Genomic DNA, 19,826 nt, shown 5'->3' with positions numbered 1-19,826 from the left:
ACACACAACTTCACACACACACACACACACACACACACACACACACACACACACACACACACACACTTGACCTCCATGCCAAATTTCAGTCCTCTGTCATCCTGCATTTCAAAGTTTTCTCCCCCACCGCCCCCCTTTTAGCCAATAAGCATGAACACAAACACACACCTTCAAACACACACACTTGCCCTGCATGCCAAATTTCAGCCTCCTAGGATGAAAACTGTGCCCGCTAAGTGACTTTAGAGCTGCTGGTGGTGGCAGCTAAAAATAAATGGTTGAATATACAGGTTGCTGTGCAGCAACAGTGTGTCAGCCACGCCACCGGCCGTTTGACGAACGTTACACCTCGGTAACGGGGCCGGGGGAAAGCGTGTTTCCTGGCATTGTGCCAGGAAAACAGCGTAACCCTGACATCACGTTAGAGAGGAAGATGAGACGAGTGAGTGACCCAGCTATCATAAATGTGCCTTTTGCTTTTGGAAAGAGTGAACGTAAGCACAAGCACGCACTCAACATTTCACATTAATTAGATATGAATAAAAAAAAATGCATGGACACGTTCTGCAGTCTCGTTTTCTGACTCAGGGGTCAGACGCATCATTATTATGTATTACCTTGAGACATCCAGTCCAGTCCACTTGTAGAGGCAACATTTCAAGTTGAGATTCTAAGCACCGTTTTATAAATGAGACCCCAAATCACCTCACTCAAGAGCAAGACAGTGAAGGCCACACCAGCACACAACACACTGCCACACCAAGTGATATTTCGGATCCTGTCATTCCTAGGACTTCACACTTCACACTTCAAGCTGCTGTTTTATGAGCCTGTGTTCGGAATGTTGGTGTGTTTCACCGAGAGAATAGCTACATATATAATATATATATATTTTTTAAAGTGCCTCTCCATCTATTTTAGAGCCAGGAGACAAATGCTCCCCCCGCTGGAAAGATGAGGCCATTCAAAATGGTAATATTTATCCTCCCACTCCACACTGCCTTTCCTCCTCCTCTCTGTCACGGTCTGGGGGAACTGTAGGGGGCGCTGAGAAGACTCAGTGTGCTTCACATTTGGACACATTTTGCTTTACATGTTGGAATTGGGAATCAGAATCAGCTTTATTGGCCAAGTACAGTATGTAGACATTTGACTCCAGTATACGTTGCTCTCAATGTACTTACACTGGTGAACTGAGAGGATTCATTGTGATTAGATAAGGTAATTTGGTGAGTCTCGGGAGAATGTGGTGAAATCCACTGGTTCATTTTCTCTCCTTTTTCATGTTTTTGGGGACTTTTTCCTCCAGCAACATACTCTGTCAGAGATAATCCACCAGGCTCTGCTTTTCCTTGTCATTCAGTGGAAAGCGTGTGAAGCTGTTCGTGAGACTGATCAAGCAAAGCAGATTAACATTATATTGAATTGTATAATTAGCCTGGAACTACTCTACTATCATTATATTTCAGATTGATGTATTACCTCTCTCTCAATCAGTCAGTCAGTCAGTCAATTAACCAATCAGTCACTCAGTCAATTAATCAATCAGTCAGTGTCTGTAAAAATGCCCGAGGTTCTTGTGTGTTCTGCTTCCCATGCATCCTATGATAGCATGAAAACATGATAAAGCTAGCACAAATTTCCATGACCATTGGACAGCAAGGGAAATATCAAACAACAAGTCTGGGGGTCTCTCATACCAGGTTTTAGACTCCGCGGTGCATTCAGGGACACCTCAGTCAACAAAGTCATATGAGTTTCTCTTTCTTATAGAAGCCTGATTGTTTGTGAATAGGCTTGAATAATTTCTCGTCCTTGCATGAACTGGCTGTAGGTTGAGTCACTATTGTGTTACAGATGGAGAGACATTTATTTGGATGGAAATGTCACGGATTGCCACTTTAAAGAAGTGTTGATTGGTCATGCAGACACTAATTTCCCACATAGAGGTTTTGGGTGCATTGTGTGTCACAGATGAGCTTGGATCTGTAATCAGCCAGACCTGTGCATGATGACTCAGGTAATGCATCATCCCTGCTACCCTCTTTGGAGAATACTGATCTGTCACGCTGAACTTGAACAAGTGCTCAAAGCTTTTTCCCATGTTTGCTTTGGCCCTCAGAACAAAAAAATGTACACTATACAAATACAAGATTTATGTTCTTATCTACATGTCATTGGGTCTTAGAAATAGCCTTGTAAATTGTAAAAATCTTAAGCGTAAAATCTTAAATGCAGTTATTAGATTATTATACACCCTTAGATTAATCCAGAACAGGGTTGATAGCACAATATTATTCAATGATTGTCAAATGACAATGACAATATCCTGTCCAGGTTCATCTCAACCTAAAACCTAAAAAAAAAAAGCATAATGAGTTGAATACTACAATACGACTGCCAGAGTGATTGATGTGTTACAGCTTCATCTCAGTAGTGGTTTGTCTCAGTGAGGAGAGGGGAATAAGCAGCACTGATTCATTGTCAGTGTAAAACAGTGTGGCAATAGGAGGAAATGAAGAAGAACTGGACGGACAAACCCGTCTTTATTTGTCACACGACAACCCAACACACGCATGTGGCCAGCCACACACACACACACCCATGCTGACGGTGGCCGGTGAAACACAGTCTCTGCATTTATCCCATCCGGGCTTGTCCTTCCTCCGGGGGGCAGGCCAGGAGCTTTCTTGTATATTGCGCCCGGGGACCAACTTCAAATGTTGTCGTCACTGGTTAGATGACGATCTTCTGCATGTTGTTTTTTTACGGGGGGGAGGGGCGGGTCCATATCGATGTTGGAACCCCATGGGAGCACGGGCAGAACATGCAAACTCCACACTGGTAAACCCCACACTGGGGACGCTGTGCACGTCCCAGCCGGGAATCGAACCCAGGACCTTCTAGCTGTGAGGCGACAGCACTACCACTGCGCCACCGTGCCCCAAATGTGCCCCAAATGTTGAAGCTCCTTTGGTTCAGTAGTGCCTGGACATGGAGTCAATCATTTAAACAAAATTCTCAGTCTAAATATGTCAGTAGAAGAATTATTCCACAGCTAAGAAAATAATCGAATGTTTCATCTGTGAGCTGCACTCAATATAAAGCCTAGATGTAAATGCTTTATTTGTAGTTGTATTTTATAAGTGTCACTTTTTACAGCAAAGTGGGAATAACATGTTATGGTGGAGTTATAGTGAAGAGAACTCTACTTAGCTAGAGAAGGCATTACGAATCAGAACAGAAACGCATCGCCATAAGGCTGAGCCTATCCTTATTGATTAGGACACATATGACCCAGTATAGCTGGTGTGGAGGATAATAGGTGTATTATCTGAAGGAAATCAGACCATTTGTCACTTGTTCTGTCTCCACTGTGGGTGGGGGTTGATTTTGCAAAAGCTACATAGAAAATTGTTTAATGTTAACTAATAACTCATTTTTATTGTGTACAATTTAATACTTAGTATAGCATGTGATGCATGGATAAACTCGAGTCCATTATTTCAATATATTTCAATAATCAATATTAATTAGTTCACGGTGTTATTGCACTTTAGATGCGTGTCCTTGTCTTTAGACAGAACTTCTCCTTGCTATCTAAAAATATCAAGCACGTACTATAAATCCTGAATCTGAATTAGTTTGTTAATTTGGTTAGTATTGATTTAAAAAGTGTTAGCTCTTTGTAAGCTGGTTTCTTTTTGATGAAGGTGGCTAAACCTCCGGTGTTTTGGTTATAAATGTGTCACAACCACAAACAATGGAATCTTCTTAGTGTTGCAACATTTATGCAGATTGAACTAAAGTGTTGACAGGAATAATGAAAGTGACCTAAGGGTGCTTGTATGAGGCACCTGCAAAGGTTAAAGACCACTTTTTTTTTGTATTCTTTATTGTACAAATGTTCAAATACAATTATGGCTTGAGGCCGGGGTAAGCATCTGTGACATTTGCCTCTGTCTACTGCAGGGATTCTCAACCTTTTTCAGAAGGACCCCTAATTTAGTGCATATTAGGGCCACAGACCCCCATTTGGTGAGATTTTGTTTCCAACTCAAATCTGAGAATATGTTTATTGTTCGATGTGAATTTGTACAGAATGGCATGACGGTCTGCATTGTATGTAGACAGATAACAGAGAAACTATGATCAAAAGAGTCATTCTTCGACATTCTCTAATTGCGTTAACTTCTTGTAAATGAAATAAAGGTCAGGTTTAACAATAGATAAATATGCTTGGGGAAGGACCACCCTGGAGCCCCCTCAAGGACCCCTGGTGAGCACCACTGGTCTACTGCCCTTCTAGGATTTGTCCAGTGTCAGATTAGAGCCCTGCACTGTCATAAATCTCTGCTTCCCAATTGGGCCGGGTGGAGACGGGTGGGACAATTGCTTGCTATAGTCTGGGGATTTGGTGGATGAAGGGTTCATTTGGTCAACCTCGAGGAAATTTGTTGTTGAGTTTTTCTAACTTTTGATGGTACTTTCCTGTAGTCCCTCGTCATGAATTACTACATATCAGACCTGTATGAGCTGCCTCACGGTGGGGGCGGAGGCTACATGGCGCAGGGCGGCGGGGAATACTGCATGTACCCGGGTGAAGGGCCGGGGTTCGGACATTGCGAGCCCCAGCCGACACACCACCCGCCCTGCACGGAGCAGGCTTGGCCGCCCGGCCAGCGCTCCTCCTGTGAGTACGCTGGTGCCATGCCGGCTTTTAAAAGTGACTTTTGCAGCATGGAGATGGAGATCCCTCTGAGTCATTTCCGCCATCAGCCAGAGTATTTCTCTGAGGGAACGTCAACGTCCGACTTCTTCCACCTGCAGTGGATGCAGGGGCAGCATAAGGAAGGTACGACCTCCAGATCAGCGTTGCAGCTTGGGTATTAGTCTACTCCCAATGCTTGCTGCTGTTAAAATGTGCCAACCTGGGTTTGGTGTCTTCTTGCCTTGTGTTCCTCTTTGACTCTTGGAAATTTTGCATTTGGGAACAATTTTGTAGAAGGCCTAGGTTGTAGTTTATTCTTGGTGCAAGACTTGGGTTTTTGCTTTTTTGGTTAGCTGATAAAAAAAAGTTGGTGGAATTGCCTTATGCTTGTACACTTTCAAGTGCATAACTGCAATATGTTATTATTAGGGGTGTCACAATATATCGTCCCACGAAATTTCGCGATAGTAAAACGTCACGATATGTATCGTTGAGATGAAATATCATATCGCAAAAAAAAAAAAAAAAAAAAAAAAAAAAAAATTTTTTTTTTTTCCTTCAAAAAATAGACTAAGAAACGTCTTTGTTTGTTGAAGTTCAATGTGTGGAAAGTAGTTCAGTTGAACAAGTCTCTGAAGAGACACATGAGAAGTTATACAGGAGAGAAACCATTCAATTGAGTTTCTGGAAAAACTGTTTACTTGACAGGAAAAACTGAAGATGCAAGTCTTGTTGTTTGAGTTTGAAGAAAAACTGAAGATGCATAATGAGAATTTATACTGCTGAGAAACCTTTTAGTTCAAAGTAAATCTAAGTGACGGTGTAACTCATTCTATTTCAAGATAAGCCTTATCTCCAATCTCATGTTTTTTCTAGTTGTTATTGTAATAACAATTTCCCACAACAGCATGTTTTGTATTTGTGCATTTCAAATAAAATACTACTTTTCCAGTCATATATTGTCATTATTCAAGTTTAAAAAAATATTGTTAAAATCGTATCGTATCGTATCGTTATCGTGAACCCAGTATCGTGATACGTATCGTATCGTGAACTGAGTGTATCGTGACACCCCTAGTTATTATTACATTTGAGTTGTGAATTATATAATTACACATTGTTCTAGTGTGGTTGCCTCACAAATTGTCTTAGCAGTGGTTCTCAACGTGGGTTCTGGGGACCACCAGCGGTCCTTGAGGAGGTTCCAGGGGGTCCCCAGCAAATTGATGAATTGTGAAACCTTACCATTATTTCATTTAAAAAGAAGTTCACACAATTAGAGACTGTAGAAGAATGACTGTTTTGATCATAGTTTCACTGATATCTCTCTACCTACAGTACAGATAGTTATGGAATTCTGGACAAAATCATATCTAACAATAATAATGTTCTCACTTCTCCGATTTGGGTCGGAGAGACAAATGGGGTTCTATGGAACCTAATGTGTACTAACTTACTTAGAGGTCTGTTGCGTGCCGCTAGTCTTGGGGTGTTTTTTTCCCCTTCTTCTTTTTTTGTAATTAGTGATGAATCCTCCTCCATGATCAATGAATCAATGATGTCTGGGATCTTCATGTTAATCTGATAAGCGTAAATCCCAGATTTAATGCATCATGCAGTGGCAGAGCAGTGTATGCTGGGGTGTTTTCATGGGGAGGAGAGCTGGCGGGCCCATATTGATTGATGGTGATGGCGGCAGCAGCCCACAGACAAGGCAACAGAAGGCTGGATGATGGCTCTCTTCAGAGTATTGATCAGTTTGTGAACGTCCAGGCCTGCAGCCTGCGAGAGGTCAAAGGACTGAACTCATTAAGCTTGAACTCCAAAGACAACAGATAAAGGATGGAGTTAACTTGGGAGGTCAACTGGTATCTCGGGAGGTCGGTGCTAAGTTAACATTAGGTGTCACACTGTTGACCCGTATGTGGATAGTGGCTTCAAAGCTGGAGATAGGACTTGACTGTGCGTTGTTTTTTTCTCTCTCCATTATAATGCTGACAGGGCCCAGTTACCTTTTATTTCAAAGCTTTTATACATTGATTTTAGAATTTAAATATCTCCATGTCTTTCTTCAGACCTTTCTGTTTTTCTACTACTCCAGTGATATTTATAAAAAATAAAAAATAAAGTCATATTAACCATATTGACCTTGACTCTCTAGGGTACATACCAAGCTACCTGGACAAGGATGAGCTATGTGTAGTGTGCGGGGACAAAGCTACAGGCTATCACTATCGCTGTATTACCTGTGAGGGTTGCAAGGTAACACGAGCGTGGCTTCCTATTATTATTAGTAGTAGTAGTAGTACTAGTAGTAGTAGTATTGTTATTATTATTATTGTTGTTGTTGTTGTTGTTGTTGTTGTTGTTGTTGTTGTTGTTGTTATTATTATTGTTATTGTTATTATTATTATTATTATTACACAAACTAGTGTAGTGTAACATTTTCAAAGCAGCTTTGACCATGTGATGGTCTGCTCTCTAGGGTTTCTTCAGGCGGACGATCCAGAAGAATCTCAACCCAACCTATGCTTGTAAGTACGAGGGGAAATGCATCATCGACAAAGTGACCAGAAACCAGTGCCAGGAATGTCGCTTCAAGAAGTGCATCGCAGTTGGAATGGCGACCGATTGTAAGTTTTGCGTGCCAAGAATGTGCACGACCCGAGTGAATCTGAAGCCTTCTGCAATGGCATTAGTATGACAGCTTCTGAGAACTTCATAGTTTCTGTTCATAAACTTAACGTTAGGGTTTGCGCGGCGGCAACACACATTGGTAAAGCAGCTTAAAGTGACTGAATAAGAACTTAAAGAATAATAATTAAACATGTTCCTTATAACCTGAGGTCTTTGTAAGTCAGTGCCCTTTGCTTATTTTAGACAGTACAACAAATTAACCTAGTCGAGGTGTGTGAGTGTCATTTCCTGGAATGATACTTTGCATTTGTTTAAATGCCTTTATAAGCATGATGAACACAATGAGGGTTGAATACTCTACAGTTAGTGACATGATACTAAACTACAGGGCACTGCAGCTCGGTAGAGTGCATACCTCCGCCAACCTTTGAGGTGTTACGTGAATCTGTTTGGAAGTTCGGCGCCCCTTTTTGGCAAGTGGGTGTGGGAAGTTAATCCTTTTTTCCTTTTTTTATTATTTTGGGGGGATTTTGCCTTTATTATATAGAACAGTAGTTTGACAGGAAATATGGTGAGAGAGAGAGGGGGGATGACATGCGGCAAAGGGCCACGGGTTGGATTCGAATCCGGGCTGGCCACGGGAAGGCCTACAGTAAGTCTTGGTGGTACATGCTCTACCGGGGTGAGCCACCAGGGCACCCCAAAAGTTAACCAGTTCTAAGTTGGCCCATGATCTACTTTTCTACAAAGTTTTCGTGCAAATCCCTTTATAACTTTTTGAGATATCCTGCTGATAATTTGCTGATGTTTGATTGATGATTATATTGTCAAAAGCGTTTGTCTCTGCTAATGGAATTATAATCAGGCACTCACATTAGGCTTATAATGCACTTTATGATGCCTTACGGTGCCATATATCATGTCTGATATTACTGTAAGAAAAGTTTACATCTGCTTCTAATGGCTTTATAATCTGCTTTAATGCATCACAAAGCACTTCAAGTAAAGTGAGCATTGCCCTGTATTTTCAAGCGCATCGCAACTTTCTTACAGCGTTTGTTGTCTTTCTCCCTCCCAACCCCCTGGCTGTCTCCCTCCCTCCCTCACCCCACTCCCCTCCCTCCCTCCCCCCAGTGGTGCTGGATGACAGCAAGCGGCTGGCCAAGCGGAAGCTGATTGAGGAAAACCGGGAGCGGCGTCGGAAGTCTGAGCTGCAGAAGACGGTGTGGGACCGCCTGGAGCCCACGCACGACGAGTGGGACCTCATCCGCATGGTGACTGACGCCCACATGGCCACCAACGCCCAGGGCAACCACTGGAGGCAGAAGCGGAAGTTCCTGGTGAGACGTCTCCTCCTCCCTGGCCAACAGCCTCCACTGTACTGATCACTCAGCCCAGTTTATCCTATCCCCCAACCTCCATCCACCCGCCACCACAACCACTGTTCCACTGTTCCCTGTGTTAATATGTCCATGTGTTGTTGTTTTTGTATCTCCTTGTAGAGTGGGGAGAATTAGCTGGACGATGGAGAAAGTGTGTTCCTCCGCGCAACAACACTAATTTATAACGGAACATCTTTTCCTTGTCTTTTCTTTTTATCTCTCGCCAAGCAACGTCCTTAATCGCCAGTACTAATAACTGATCTTTTCGTGCTGCTTTCATTTTTCTCCTCTTTCTGTCAGTTTGAAGCTTTTGATTTCACGTCCTACCTTTTTTTGACTAATTTGGTTTCTTTTCTGGAAGTCTTAACTGCTCTGTCCAGATTGAAAGTCCATACTCTTGACTTTATCCCGGGTTTATATGGCAAGATGATAAAGAACCCCAAGGCGTGTAACTGACAAATTTGTTTTCTTTTATCTGGGTTTTGGGCTAATTGGGTATAGTTTGTAAACGAGGTACCTAGGGCGGTCTTTGACTCAGAATTCTGTCAGTCAAATCAGATTTGGCTGTTCAATATGAATATTCAACTATTCTTTTTTTTCTTCCTTTTTTAATAAGACTATCTGGCAATAATAAAAACCATTGATATGAGATTGTTTGATTTGTTTGTTTAATTGGGAGAAACCAAGCAATTCTATCTAAAATCAGACATTCAGCACCCCCATATAGCCAGAATGGAATGAGCCTTGTTTCATTACCACATTTTGCGAATATTCGACTGTGAGATTGGCAGTTGAATCAGGCTCCTTCGAACGAATCGTCGACTATTTGGGGTCACCCCTAGAGGTACGCACTGGTCAGTCAGAGAATATTCTGGAATTCTGGGTCACTTTACAGAAGTGTGTTTCAAACTTGTTTCACACATTCATTCAACAAACCAGACTGTTTACACCTTTAGAAAAACAAACCCAAGAAGTATTAATTTTCAGAGCATGGAAGCACTCCTACTTAGTTATGGAAAGTTAAAAACAGTAATGTAATTTTACACGAGGGCCACAGTGGGAACCCTGTTTTAAATAGTCTCATAACCTCGTTTGTGAACTGCGACGCGCGGCAGAGTCATTTTGAGTTTTCTGAGGACCCATTTGAGGCCGTGGTTCTGCACCGCATATCTCGCCATAGAAACCCGGCATCTTGCATTTCTGTGCTCACCTGTTTTCTCTCTGCACACTCTTTCCTCTGTCCTCTGTTTAACTTGTTTTCTTTTTAGTTGGCCTGACACGGGTTCTTCATTGAAACTTCACGATTCCTGTTGATTATCCAACAGGTCGAGGATGCAATGCTACTTAATGAAATAACATGTAATTTATTCTATACTTCTGACCAGAGCGCAGTGGGGGTGAAGGAAACTAAGGTAAGTGGACAAAAATATTTATTGAAATTGTGAGACAGTAATTCTTCCAGTAAGTGTTTTATCACCAATATCATTAATGCTGTTTATTAAGCCCATAAAAAATGTACACTACCAGTCAAAGGTTAGGAACCCCCCCCTCACTGAATGTACTGTGTTTTCGTACTGGCAGACTGTTCAGTCATTATGTCTGTCCTTCCATGTCATTTCAGCCCGAGGACATTGGTCACGCGTCCATCGTAAATACACCTGAAGGAAACAAAGTGGACATAGAAGCCTTCAGTCAGTTTACAAAAATTATCACCCCCGCCATCACCCGTGTGGTGGACTTTGCCAAAAAACTGCCTATGTTTTGTGAGGTAAGTGCACCCATGGATTTTACAAAGTTTCGTCAAATTTAGATTGAGAGAGAGTAGGCTTTCAGGTGACGTAACATACCCCCTGGCAGCCATATTGAAGGTCCTCAGCTGGTTGTGTTTCGAATGCTGCATTCACATTGTATTGAATTTACTGCTGTAGTAGGCCGAGACCCTCTGTAAGTTAAATGCTAGATTTCAAATTTTAAGTGCAAATGTTGAGCTTGCTAGTTAAGTCCTTGAACTGATCTGAATCTCCAGCTGTCCGTTTTGAACAATTGACTAGGCCATACATGCCATCCATAGCTTAGCCATATAATCCTGTGAACTAAACACTTATCTCTTCTCTGTCACACTCAGCTGCCTTGTGAAGACCAGATCATCCTGTTGAAAGGCTGTTGCATGGAGATCATGTCGTTGAGAGCCGCCGTTCGCTACGACCCAGAGAGCGAGACCCTCACGCTCAACGGGGAGATGGCGGTCACCCGCGGCCAGTTGAAGAACGGAGGCCTGGGTGTGGTCTCGGACGCCATTTTTGACCTTGGCGTGTCGCTGTCGTCCTTCAACTTAGACGACTCTGAGGTGGCTCTTTTACAGGCAGTCATCCTCCTTTCATCCGGTAAGCAGCTGCTGTCCAGATTCTGCCGAGCGGCTTATCGGCCTCTTATTTTAAAATGTATATATTTCGGCCAGTCTGTGTGATCCATTTCCATTATATGATAAATATGATGCAGTTTGACTAATTAATCATACAATTTACTGTATAATTGATCAATACTGCTCTGATTTAGTAGTCAGTATGATAAGACCTTAACCGGAACTGATTCTAATGAGACAATTCAATGTGATTCCACACAAGTATGCATGAATATGTATTAGTAGTAGTAGTAAGTATAGTATTAATATTAGATTACTATAAATACAATAGTATATAATGGCCACCCTCAAAGATTTCTTTGAGAAATATAGTTTGAACATATTGTATTATAGTAGTTTTACTGGGGTTTCCTGTGGTCTAAAATACTGTTTCAGAGCCTGACAAGAATAGAATGGAAAACACTGAATACTGAAGGTTTTTGGCACAAAACTAATCATATTGTCTGAATATCGTCTATTGGCCGTTTTAACCCCCCCCCCCCCCCCCCCAATAAATAAATAAAATAAATAACTGTATTGGCTTGAGTCAATACATTTTTACAGTCAAACCCTAGTGGCGTACTGTAACAGTAACTGCATGGACAGAACACAGATGGGCAGGTTAGCCCCACCTTAGTAGCCCCACCTCAATATTGATCTCGAGATGCCGCGCGCCACAAGGAAAAAAGTGTGCCGGAGCTAAAAACCAAGCTAGCTGGTCAAAGCTTCTGAAAATGATTACGATTAGCAGACTGAACTGTACTTTGCCATCGATTACATGACAAAAAGCCAATGTGCACAATCTGTGCACAGGAGAATAGATCAATGCTCTCCAGTTGAAGCGGTGCCTTGGAGATGGCAAGGCGAGTGGTACACAGGGAAGCATTGATTCACTCAGCTGTTGTACAAAGGAAGGATAGAGACCTATAATCCCAAATTAAACCATTCTCTTACTGGTCTTTGAACAGGCCATCGATGGAAGTGATTATCAGTAATAACTAACAGTGGTGACTCAATCATAGAAACATGCCAGTTTTTGTTTTCTTGGTTTATTAGATGTTGTTTTACCTTGACAGTTTCGGCGATAGCTCTCGCCTTCCTCAGAAGCAGTCTACTGACAGCTGGGTATGACGTGAGGGCCATGAGAAAACAAAATATAGGTACGGCAATAAAACCCCACACAAAACTAAGGCAACTATTAGTCCATCCAAAAGACAAAATCCCACAAGACAATAAATGTAATGTCATGTACGAGATTCCCTGCATCTCTTGCAATAAAACTTACATTGGGGAGACAGGCAGGTCACTTAGCACAAGGAAGAAAGAGCATAAAAAGGAATGTGATAAAGAAACTGCAGCAAGACTCACAAGAACACAGAAAGAAAAAGCGCAACAAGAAAACCTCAAATCAGCCATATCAGACCACTGCAAAAGAAATAACCACATTATGGACTGGGATGGGGCTAAAATCATCGGAACAGAGGACAACAAGTACAAACGTTGGATCCAGGAGGCCATGGAAATAAGGAGACGTGCTGAGGGCACCATCAACAGGGACGAGGGGGCCTACATGCTTTCCCGCACCTGGGATACTCTACTCCAGAGGACATCTGACGGCGGAGCGCACGGTGTGCCCGGCGGGGCCACCGGGTCTGTCAGTACGGCCACGACACGTCACAGTGGGCGTGGCCGAGGCGGCAGACCTGGCGGTTCTGCTGGGCACCCGGCCAGTCGTGTAAAAACGACTGGTTGACACGTCATACCCAGCTGTCAGTAGACTGCTTCTGAGGAAGGCGAGAGCTATCGCCGAAACTGTCAAGGTAAAAACATCTAATAAACCTATAGGTCTGAACACAAGAAAACAAAAACTGTCTAATTGTTACGAAGACATGATGAACGTCATTGAACTATATAGAAACATGCCCATCCTGCTGTAAATCTTCTGCTATATCTGGCTTATGGTATTAAAACCGGGAAAGAAGATTGAGCAGGGATCCAATCCAATATGCTACGAATCCATTTTTGGTGTTACCTAAATTCCCACACAGGCCTTCCTTCCATCATGGCCACCTAATCATCCCTCATTGTGTCATTGGTACTTTATTTTTTATTTTTTATAAAATATCAATATTGGTTGGGTATATTGGCAAACTGATATTTAATTTAGGGGGTCAAAGATGGTCTCAAAGTAGGGTCTGGGTGCCAGCAGGGGTTCTTGAGGGGGTTGCCAGCAAAATGAATAAAAGTTGTATTTCACTCAAACTTAATTGACTAGAAATGATCCCAATTAGAGAATATGTGCGCCTTCTGTTGGAATTGGGTTAAATAGCAGTACAGACTCATTGTAGTCATTCGCCTTGAGATTTATTAACATAATGTGGCTTTTAATTGATTTTTTGGGGTGTCGTTTTGTTTTCCTTTGAGGACATGGTGGGTTGGATTAAGATGGTCCAGGGACCGGCCCTCGGGGCGTATTTTGCCCATGTGTGGTGTAGACTAGATACTAAGTTACATACTAAATCAACAACACAGATCACAGCACACTGTCTGATCCTTTCTTCCTGGCCTGTCTGTCTGCCTGTCATCGTCAGATCGCCCGGGCCTGAGCAGCGTGGACCGAATCGAGCGCTGCCAAGAGGAGTTCCTGCTGGCTTTTGAACATTACATCAACTACCGCAAACACAAGGTGGCGCACTTCTGGCCCAAGCTGCTGATGAAGGTGACAGACCTGCGGATGATCGGGGCGTGCCACGCCAGCCGCTTCCTTCACATGAAGGTGGAGTGTCCCACCGAGTTATTCCCTCCTCTCTTCCTGGAGGTCTTTGAGGACTGACCAACGGATTTGCGTGTGTGTATATGACTTTGTGTGTGTGTGTGTATGTATGAGTGTGTGTGCGTGTGTGTATGTTTGTGTGCACATGTCAGCACCTGGGCACCCTGGTGGTCTCGGGTTGAACCAGCCGAAGGGCCGTCACAATGAACTTTCTCTTAGCACTACTGAGTGTCACTTCATTCCATAGCTTAGGAGTAGCTTTTTGGTCTAGTTTTGGATGGAACCATTCCTTACAATGCGGGTACATGTGAATAGCATGTTGTTCTTATTATTATCTGTTGTTGTTGTTGTTGTCATTGTTGTGGATGTAACCTCTCACCTCTGATTTTACTATAGTTTGTTTTTTTGTTGTTGATGATTGTACAGTTGGCGTATTCGTGATTTTGTCGACACTTGTTCAGTCATTAGAACTCATGCAAATGTTTTCCTTCCTTTATATTGGAAATTCAAAATGGCTGCTGATTTGATAGTTAAATAGAAAACAAGACACATTTGCAATCCGTTAGCAAGTTTTCCTCCCTCCCCCCGCCCCCTCAACCTTCGCCTTTAACACACCATTTGCTCGTTAATATAGTAGATCTCATGTCGTCGTCCATCCAGTCTGACCTGTTCAGTACTGCCCTACTGTGACCTGACCCGTACCATCCACACCCACTCGCATGGGCACCAACTTATAAGCCTTCGCGAGTTTCTGCGTAGTCACACCACAACGTTAAGTCACCATATGTTGCGTTCCAAACATGTCGGAAAGTCGGAATTTCTGATTTCCTACCAGGAAAAATCTGAGGAAATAACAAAACCTTTTCAGGTTTCTGAGATGCAGTTATCTGACATCACATTAGTATGGTGGCATAACACAGTAAACACTACACAGTATTGCTTTGAGCGTGTTTATAACCCTCAAAATATACTTGCATTTGATTCTCAGCATTGAACAGCTGTGTGGTAAATGGCTAAACATCTCAATTTGATTTGCAAAGTTCTGCGCTAACTAGCTAGGTAACATTGCTGAGTATCACTGACATTAGCTGCTGCATGGGGAATATTATTTAAGCAAAGAAACAGACTTGCTTCTCTCCTGGATTTTCCGAGCTGGAAGTACAACCTACGAGCGCAGGGGATCTCAGACTTCCGACTTCAAACGGAACACAGCGACAGCGTGAAAACGAGCCCGTTTCTCGTGCTAGAGACTCGTCAGGACTAACTAAAGCACATAATGACACTGATGTCAGGAAAAGACAATCATAGAGTACTTGTTCTCTTCGTAAGAATGCCACATATGCTGTGCCAAAACCACATCATGAATGACTCAACATGCTCTCTTATCGATATGGGGTTACTTAGCGATATCTAGATGTGACTGGTTGTCCTTGCTAGTGCATGCCGCTCGCACGCAGTCGTGACCGAGACTCGTGCGTCTTCATCTTTGTAAGAGCTGCTTCTACTAAACAACCAGTATGGGTTTAATTCTTTCATCTCCACGAAGTCTCACTAGTCCCATATACCGTAAAACAATTTCATTTTTGTATTTTGTATTTTTTACTCCCCGAACACGGGAATCTGTATGTTACAACATTGACGCCATGGTGCTAATGGTGAGTAGGGACGAGGAAATGGCTGAATGAACTTAATTGTTCTTTACATACAGAAATGAAAATTATTCCTTTTACAGAACCACCCCACTCTTAGGACGGCACGCATACACTAACACACACACACACACACACACACACACACACACACACTATACATACACTCACCGAGCACTTTATTAGGAACACCTGTATACCTGCTTATTCATGCAGCCAATCATGTGGCAGCAGTGCAATGCATAAGATCATGCCGATAGCGGTCCGCAGCTTCAGTTCATGTTCACACCAAGCATCAGAATGGGGGGAAATGTGATCTCAGTGACATTGGTTGTTGGTGTTGGTGTTGAGTTAGGCTTGCCGCGCTGTGGAAATGTACTTTGAAATGGAAATGTGGAACCTTTTGTGAAAAATATAATATCCATGCTCCCCTGACGGCTGCGTTGGACAGAGAGCAGTTAAATGAAAGATCAGGACAGCTGAGGAGCTTGTATGATCTTTCACGGTGGAAGAAAGCGAGAAACGGACACAAACAGAAGGGGGAAAAAAACAGATATTGAGCCAGTAAATATCTCCTCTTATGAAATGTACAGTGGTAACACCGGTGTTTTAACGACTTTATTAACTGGTAGCAAAATGTCCACAAGCACAAGACGTCAAACCTTCAGGTGGAGGTCACTGTGGTAGAACCTTCAGGTGGAGGTCACTGTGGTAGCCGATTGACACTGAGCTGAAAGCTGATATCTACCCAGAATTACTAAGGTGTTCCTAATACAGTGCTGCGTGAGTACGAATGCATGTGCCTGGATGACATATGGGCCAGACCACACCACTGTGAGCGGTCGGTGGGATTTTGACGCCAAGTAAACGTTGGCTGGCCCAAATGAATTCAACTAAATCATCGGCGAGGTACATTGGGAAAGCTGGTGAGATTGTGATAATGTAGCGCTCTTTCCGTTCTCATATTTTAGCCGGTATGGTTTATTGTTTTTGTTCATGCGTTGATATGGTATTGTCGTTTGCGACGTGACAAACATTTGCTTTGTATATCTCGCTCGTTCAAGCTTCACACTACTCCTCAAAGCAGCTTGTGTTTTATTCTGTGAAGTGATGCCTTTCGTCGAAGCAATAGACTTGCTGCAGTGTTTGAATGACCAGGACCTCACACACACACACCTCACAAACTGTACAGACTCAAAAGAATCAATGCACAGACAATCAGAGAGAGAGAGAGAGAGAATAATAGCAGACAGCCCGATTTACATGTGGGCCAGAGCCATTTAGAAAAGTGACACTGGCTATGTTTACATGCACAGCTATTGCCCATACGCCCATTAAGTTCTTAGTCAGGTCAAGCTGTTTACATGAACTTTTGATAGCCTGTGATTGAGTTTCCCAGTTGCCACGAATAAACCAGTTAACAATCATCCTGTCCACATATAAAATGGTCCGCCAAACAAAAAAGTATGTTTTGTTTGACTGAAGACTAAGTTACTTCTAATAGGCTACAGGGAAAGAACTAATCGTGCTAACCGTACTGTACTGCCCCACTGCCCAGTATGTTTTTTTGTTGTTGACATCAAAATGTTTCCATAATGCCGGCCGTGCGAGTCTGAGTTTGCGACGGCGAAAACCAAAAGTGAAGATGTTTCCATGTCACAGTAACGTGTTTAAAGGCCCTTACCCACCAAGATTTATTTGTGCCATTTATTCGCACCTCAATATTTCTCGATCTTATATCCAGTCAATGCAACCATGCATCGGCAAAGTTTATATTAGTCTGTTCGTATTGGTAACCGACCTAGTCGCATTCATAAGGTTACTCTGGAGTTACTTCCTTATGGGTTATGCCTAACTCAATACAAAAACCTGTCAGTTTTACTGTTGTCTTGCTTGTCACCAAGTGCGCCCGACCGCTATAACATGAATTTAAACCTGTTATGAATCAGTGGGGTCTTTTGTAATATTTGGGCTAAAAACCGAAGCTCAGACCACGTACGTGTTTTGTTTATTTACAAAATTCACATCAGCGCTCATTGATTTGAATGGTGAGTTACCCCCAGTTCCGGGTCCCTTCCTGCCTCCCTTGCTTGCGTGACATCAGAGTAACCTTACGAATTAGACTTACACCAAGTGATTCTCTCTTCAATTATAAAACGCTATATTAGCTCCATTATCCCACTCCAGACACAAATTTTTAACCAACTTAGCTCGCCAAATGCCCCCAGGTCGCCTAATACGCACCGCTGGTACTGTGTTAAAACTGGACCTATTTCAGTTATTGCTTCTAATATTTTACCTCAGACAAACAGCTAGCCTCTGTGCTAGACTCAAACTGTCCCACAGGCATCCTGAAGGCAGTGGAAAGTAGTGTAACTCTCCATGCTCTCTCCTCTCCTCAAAAGCATGTTGTCATCGCTGCTCTATTTTTCGTGCCACGATGGTTTGTTGATTTCACCGCAAAATCGCATCGGGTTTGGTGTGAATACATTTGGTGCGAATAATTCAGAATTTTCCTAACTTTTATCCGTGTCGCTCTTTGGTGTGTAAAGGCCTTAATATGGGAGAAAGCCCGACATCTTACCCAGGTTGCTCATAATCAGAGTATGAGTTTACTGGTCTTTTTTCAGATAGGATAGGGATGTAGGATATCTTCATACACTTGACTAGGTGTTTCGGTGTAATGCGAAATCTAAAATTCTTCTCATTTAGAATCAATTTTCCCTATTTTGTTTTCCTCTAATTGGCGTTTCTATTGGACACGCAAGGGCTTCATCACAACTTGGGGTGCAAAAGCTCGACAAGGTTAAACAAGTGTTGCCAACTCTTCTCCAAGGAAACTAGCTATTGGCTGCTCAAAAAGATGTGACAATTCGCCAAATGATGTCATGCGGTAATTTCGTACGCCAGGGCCGAAAGCAGCCATGCCACTAACCTGATCAGTATAGGAGGATGTCAGGCATTTTAGCCCAGTTACCAATTTTACATGTCGACCTGAAGTTGTGTTCCTCGAATAACGTCAACATAGCTCTGTGCATGTAAACATGGCCAGTGTTCAACACTGGCTCAGAAAATGTTAGCTGTTCCTCAAGAGGCACCAGTATGGTATTATCTCTCCTAAGAGTTGTTACTCTTCAGGTTACTCAGTTACAAACCAATAACATAGAAAAGCTATTTTACAGTACAAAGGAAAAAGGATGTATATTTTCAGACTGCAGATTTTTTTTTTACAGATGTTGTTCGCATAATGAACATTATATTGTTTTGCATAACATTAAGAATACAGTAACTTGCTCTCAAAAAAAACTAAAACAATACTGTTTCCACTTCTGCACAAAGAAGAACAATGAGCAAGACATTACGAATCATAAACACTTACGTTAGTGCAGCATTAAGTTCTACGATAACGGATCAGCTATTATACTGTACTGTAGCTGTACTTTACTGTCAGTACAAAACAACACAGCGTGAATACATGTAAGACCAACTTCTTCGTCGATGCATTACCAGCATGAGAAAAACAATCCACTGGCGACACAGATTTCTCTCCTTGTGTGTTTTGAGTGTCTTCTCGTTCAACTTATTTGTTCAACACGTACTGGAAAACTGTCATGGAGAGAAAGGGAGTGAGATAAGAGTGTGTTAATGAGTGAATCTGCGGAGGAAAAGACGATTGAGTTTTGTTGCAATGTTGCACTCGGCTTTGTACTGACATTGCCCAGAAAAGACATCTTACAGGTTTGGACAGTGCTTTGGCTTGACCCTGGAAGACAAGAGAAGTTGCACTTAAAGAGAAAATTATTTTGATGCTCATGATTGATGAGGTTTGCACTTAATGTGAATTGGCTCTTGAGAATAAAGATGGTTTTGAGAAAATGTGCTTTTGAGTTGTTCTTTGTTAACATCAACATGCAATGTCAGAATAAACTGCTATATCAAACTATCTCTGGAATATCATAGAATAAATGGATATCGTTTACAATGTTCTTCCTGTCTTTGAATCAATTCCATTTCCAGAAAATGGTCATGATGTAAAAAAAAAAAAAAAAGGCAGCAACCTTGTGTGTGTGTATGTGTGTGTGTCCCTGAGTCGTTCATGAGTCCATCATCTCGTCTGAGAACGTGCGGACCCTGGCTCGATTCCCTCTCCACTCACTGCCAGTAACTGCATCAACCATTCCCACTGCGGGGGATGGGGGCGTGTCCCACCCCCACACACACTCTCCAGAGAGCTGTAAGGAGGTGGTTATTATGATGAAGGATGAAGCCCTGC

At 42.5% G+C, this 19,826-nt stretch overlaps 1 protein-coding gene across 3 annotated transcripts in view; it reads left to right on the top strand.

The window, feature by feature from the left end:
* Positions 1–19,420, top strand: part of thrb (thyroid hormone receptor beta) — a 100,043-nt gene extending 80,623 nt beyond the window's left edge. For 2 of the 3 annotated variants that reach the window (XM_083646773.1, XM_083646772.1), the window contains exons 4-11: positions 922–972; positions 6,873–6,973; positions 7,197–7,344; positions 8,483–8,688; positions 10,116–10,142; positions 10,352–10,498; positions 10,856–11,114; positions 13,723–19,420. In XM_083646773.1, coding sequence (XP_083502899.1) covers positions 922–972; positions 6,873–6,973; positions 7,197–7,344; positions 8,483–8,688; positions 10,116–10,142; positions 10,352–10,498; positions 10,856–11,114; positions 13,723–13,964 — 1,181 coding nt within the window. In that variant the 3' untranslated portion in view covers positions 13,965–19,420. The remainder of the gene's footprint in view (positions 1–921; positions 973–6,872; positions 6,974–7,196; positions 7,345–8,482; positions 8,689–10,115; positions 10,143–10,351; positions 10,499–10,855; positions 11,115–13,722) is intronic. The other variant, XM_083646774.1, reaches the window with a different exon arrangement.
* The last annotated feature ends 406 nt before the right edge of the window (positions 19,421–19,826 follow it).

The sequence above is a fragment of the Poromitra crassiceps genome (assembly GCF_964638095.1).
Source record: "Poromitra crassiceps genome assembly, chromosome: 11".
NCBI classification, from domain to species: Eukaryota; Metazoa; Chordata; class Actinopteri; order Beryciformes; family Melamphaidae; genus Poromitra; species Poromitra crassiceps.
The sequence above is the reverse complement of the archived record's forward strand: the minus strand, read 5'-3'. Positions and strand labels throughout refer to the sequence as shown.